At 40.9% G+C, this 5085-nt stretch overlaps 1 protein-coding gene across 1 annotated transcript; it reads left to right on the top strand.

Annotated features, from left to right (window-relative positions):
* The first annotated feature begins 1722 nt into the window (after nucleotides 1-1722).
* Nucleotides 1723-3607, top strand: LOC130082834 (UDP-glucuronosyltransferase 2A3-like). The gene is made up of 2 exons (XM_056247729.1): nucleotides 1723-1794; nucleotides 1937-3607. Exon 2 carries the CDS (start codon nucleotides 1942-1944, stop codon nucleotides 3538-3540), a length of 1599 nt encoding a protein of 532 aa, XP_056103704.1. The 5' UTR covers nucleotides 1723-1794; nucleotides 1937-1941; the 3' UTR covers nucleotides 3541-3607.
* Nucleotides 3608-5085: the final 1478 nt, after the last annotated feature.

Raw genomic sequence — 5085 nt, 5'->3', positions numbered from 1 at the left:
CCTGGCCGCCCGATGGGTCTTCACCGCCCTGGCCGCCCGATGGGTCTTCACCGCCCTGGCCGCCCGAGGGGTCTTCACCGCCCTGGCCGCCCGATGGACGGTCTGTTCCACCCTGGCCACCTGAAGGGTCGTCTCCGCCCAGGCCGCCCGATGAACTGTCATCCCCTGTGTCCATTCCCTCCCATGGTCCTGGCCCTCCATCCCTCCCCCTGATTCCCCACAGTTCCACCTCCCTCCTGGACTTTTGTCGAGTTGTTTTTTTTGTCATGGAGCGTCTGGTAGCCGCTCCGTAGAGGGGGAGTTATGTCACAGTGTCTGTTGTGTTTCCACTGGGTGTCCACTAGATGTCTCCTTCCTGTCTCCATTCATCCTGGAACCACATTTCCCATAATCCTTGTTTGTTCCCATCACTTGTGATTGCACCCAGCTGTTCCCATTTATGTTGTTAGTGTCTGTGCATAAATGGGAACAGCTGGGTGCAATCACAAGTGATGGGAACAAACAAGGATTATGGGAAATGTGGTTCCAGGATGAATGGAGACAGGAAGGAGACATCTAGTGGACACCCAGTGGAAACACAACAGACACTGTGACACATATGGTTTTCTCTCAGCCAATCAGGGGAGATAAAGCTATCCGACAGATATTGACATCAAGGCATCTGACCAATCAACAGTGGCCTGGAGCACCTCAAACACAGCCATCTTGCAGAAATCATAAATATTGCTTTTTTGAACCTGGCTTCTCCCACAGCTATAGTAATAACATCATAACTAAACATGGTAAGTTGATGTAACTCACAAATTATTTGGTTGAATAGTTGTGTTAAAGATTAAGATTGTTTTTATTTGCATAGCTTTTGTAAAAATTAGCTTAATGTTTGGCTGAAAACTAAAGGCACCATATTTGATCATATGCCCCGTTCACCTAAGTGGCACAAGTGTCCATTTTTAGACATATGCCTTATGAATGTATGTTTTTTTTATTATAGGTAAATGGCATACACAGGTGCTTATTGTTAGTGTGAGGCCTATACTGTGTGAATTGATTTTAATTACTGAATATTGGTTTGTGATAAAACTCAATTATGAGCAAACATAAGTGGTACTAACAATAATTATAACTGTATTTTCTGTTTTTATTGTGTTTTTATATTTTCTATGTCAATACTCTTTTCCCATTAGATCTACATTACACTGTTACTGTTTCTCTCAACAAATAAATCAGAGTTGGTTTAATATTGACTAAGCATATTCCTTTTGCAGCTGTCTGCTTGGCTATTTTATGGGAAGAGGGATACCATTGTTGTTCCCGTAAACCCTGCCATCAGCGATGATGATAGCTCAGAGGAAGAAGACAGATACCTCAAGACATAGATGTCTCTAAATAAATGTTCCTTGCAGTTTGTGTGTTTTTCTCATATTTTGTTAAAATTCACTCTCGGTAATTTATTTTACCAAGACAGGCAAGTGCTCATATATGGTCACTTCATTGACCTTGATTTGCAATGCAAAGATGAAAAAAATTTAGATTTTGTTTTATTTGTTCTTGTCCTGTAACATCCCCCATTAGTTTTCTGAGGTTAAAATTTAGAATTTCCAAATATTTCAATGAGTGCCCTATAAAGGGTTAAACCATATGCAGTGTCTGCATGTTAATTATTCATTTGAATGTTAATAATTTAAGTGGACTTTGTAAAATCTTAGGAAAGGGCAGAATTAGAACTCAGTGGCTCAGATGAATGGAGCTGGAATGAGCAAGTCTTTGTCTTTCACTCTTGCATGAACGATTAAGGTAAGAATCTTCAGTTAGTTAGTCAGTTAAAGTAACAATTTAGTTGTGTTAGTTTTGCACATGAATGATTTCAGTGTTCAAAAACCTTTTGTGAGTGCAAATGAGAAATATTAATATTTGTTTTATTTAACTTTTTGGTCAGGTACAATGAAGTCACTTTCAAACCAGTCGCATTTCATTATTGGATTATTTTTGGCCTTGTCTATTATCACCCTGAGCTGCAGCGGGGGTAAAGTTCTAGTGTATCCTGTCGATGGAAGCCACTGGGTCAATATGAAAGTCCTAATCGAAGAGATGCACTCCAGGGGCCACAAAATCACCGTGATCCGACCCAAATCCAGCTGGTACATCACGGAAAAGTCCCCTCTCTACACTTCCATCACAATCCCAGATGAGACAAATACATTTGAGAACTTTTTTGAAGAGTATTTAGAGATAGTGATGGAGATAGAGAGAGGTGATGCTTCTAAAGTGTCATTCTTGCAGCTTCAGGTTGATTTGTTCACAATGCGGTCAAAAGCACATTATATTTCATGTAAAATGGTCTCAGCCATTTTAGAAGATAAGACACTGGTGAAAAGACTTCAGAATGAACGATACGACCTGGTGCTCACCGATCCTGCCATAGCAGGCGGGGTGTTTTTAGCTCATTATCTAAAACTCCCTCTTGTTCTCAATGTACGATGGATCACCAGTGGTGAAGGACATTTTGCTATAGCACCATCTCCGATGTCTTATGTACCTTTACCAGGCACTGGTCATACAGATAAAATGAGCTTCACTCAAAGGGTTAAAAATGTTTTATTTCAAAGCTTTATTTTCTTCCAGAACAGATTTGTGGTGGGTCCACATTATGATGCACTAATAGAGAAGTATTTTGATTACAAAACGGACATTGTTAGCCTCATTCAAGCTGCTGATATCTGGCTCATGAGGGTTGATTTTGTCTTCGAGTTTCCGAGACCAACCATGCCAAATGTTGTTTACATGGGTGGATTTCAATGCAAACCTTCCAAGCCTCTTCCTGGTGATCTGGAAGCATTTGTGCAGAGCTCAGGAGACCACGGTTTTATTATTATGTCTTTGGGAACACTTGTTAAAAGCCTCCCCGCCGACATGGCGAACGATATAGCGGCCGCTTTTGCTAGTCTACCTCAAAAAGTCATCTGGAGACATCTTGGAGATCGGCCATCTACAGTGGGCAACAATACTCTAATTGTGGACTGGATGCCGCAGAATGACCTCCTGGGACATTCCAAGATCAGAGCCTTCGTAGCCCACGGAGGAACCAATGGAGTGCTGGAGGCCATATACCATGGGGTACCGGTCCTGGGTATTCCTTTGTTCTTTGACCAGTTTGACAACTTATTACGTGTTCAGGAGAAAGGAGTAGGAAAGATACTTAAGTTGTCAGAGCTCAGTGGCCATGCTTTTGGACAAGCCCTACGGGAATTGCTCGGTGACACCTCCTACAAGAGAAACATGCAGAGACTCTCAGATCTCCACAGGGACCAGCCGATGAAGCCTTTGGACTCAGCCATCTTCTGGATCGAGTATGTGATCAGAAATAAAGGTGCGACTCACCTGCGCTCCGAGTTCTACAAGATGCCATGGTACTCGTACTATTCTGTAGATGTGTTTTTGGTTCTTTTCACTGTCGTTGCTGTGTTTGTGCTTTCTGTAGTTGCAATAATCAGACATGTGTGTTATAAAACATGCTGTAAACGAAAAATGAAAAATGATTGATGCTATCTAGATGATTTTTATACTAAGATTTGCAAAAAGGATTACATTAAAGGATTTACTGATACCATTGCCTTATGATTATATCAGGTCAAATACATTTTAAATATGTTGCAAAATTTCTTTACACAAAGTTTTAAAGCCGTTTTTAGAGGTGACAAATGCATATTTAATTTATATTTATAAAAAACTACTGACAAACCTCATAATGTGTATCTTTAACTACCTTGCTGAAAGATCCAGCATGAATTCTATGTTGGTCCAGGCTGGTTTATGCTGTGGTTAGAGCTGAATAGTGCTGGTTTAGCTGGTGGACCAGCATAGTCATGCTGTTCTCAAGAAAAAAATGAGCTGATATAACTGGTCTACCAGCAACCAGGATCCCATGCTTGTCACAGCATTAAAACAGGTATATCTTGTGCTGGTGACCAGAAATGCTGGATTTTTCAGCAGGGAAGTTGTCATTTAAACAACCAGTCAGTTACAACTGTGATCCATGTTTCATTATTGCATGTTGTATGTGTTTGATTCACTACAAAAGAACCAACTCATAAGGGTCATTTGTTCAGCAGTCAGACTACACTGGTTGCTCCTTTTGTTTTGGTTAACTAAAAAGAACTGGCTCCATTAGACTCGTTCAAACTACAAAACTAATTTCAATGCCAAAAAATGTACATTTAAACAAATAAGAACCAACCGCAACTTTCAGACGACATTTTTAGCTCAACTTTCACAGTGTGGTATCAAAATCTGACTCCCCGTGAAATGACTCCTCATCATAGGATAGTGGGATAACATAAACAGCGAAGGATACAGTATATCTATAGCCTGGCATGCCAGACCTACATCAGGATGTTAGATGCCAGTTACACTGGCTGCAAGGGGGAGTCTAGATTTCTTGGCTAGTATATCTATGCAGCCTTCAACATTTTTCAGATGAAGGTATCTTAGACAGGTAGAAGACAGGAAGTGGCACGAGCATTGGATTCAGACATGCCTTCCTACCTCCGTATCCTGCCTGCGGAGGCAGGATTTTCCAGCTTTCGGACACAGCCATGGTGTCGCTGAATAGAGCAGATATTCTGTACACAAACTGTAAAAAAAAAGGGGGTTTTCCAAAACTAAAATAAGAAATAAAATGCTTCATTGCAAGCTACATGGTATAATAAAAAGAGTTTGAGTCAATCATGATGGATAAAAATAATGGCATACTTGAAAAACACTGCCCTGGGCTAATGTTTGCTGTTTGAGGCTATACAATCCTGGTTGAGTTTAGAGTGCTTTTTCAAACTCATGTTGATTGAAGGATGAGAGATGTGTCATTGTTAGGATTCTCTCTGCTGCTTTGAGCAATTTGAGCTCCTGGAGGTCACCACAGAAGCTCATTTATTGTGCCACATGTGCTAGCATGCTGACTTTATACAGAGAGACTCACTAATAGGGATAACGATGTAAAGTACACCTCATACGCATGGTTATGCCGAGTTCAGACTGCACGATTTTCAAAATAATCGGGTCACTGTTGTTTTCACACTGCATGACTATCTG

Source organism: Rhinichthys klamathensis, unplaced genomic scaffold (genome assembly GCF_029890125.1).
Source record: "Rhinichthys klamathensis goyatoka isolate OS25496 unplaced genomic scaffold, OSU_Roscu_1.1 h1tg000050l_1, whole genome shotgun sequence".
Taxonomy (NCBI): domain Eukaryota; kingdom Metazoa; phylum Chordata; class Actinopteri; order Cypriniformes; family Leuciscidae; genus Rhinichthys; species Rhinichthys klamathensis.
This window is presented reverse-complemented; position numbering and strand designations above follow the sequence as displayed.

Coding starts and splice junctions, on each gene's coding strand:
- LOC130082834 (XM_056247729.1), top strand. CDS start 1,942: ATGAAGTCACTTTCAAACCAGTCGCATTTCATTATTGGATTATTTTTG.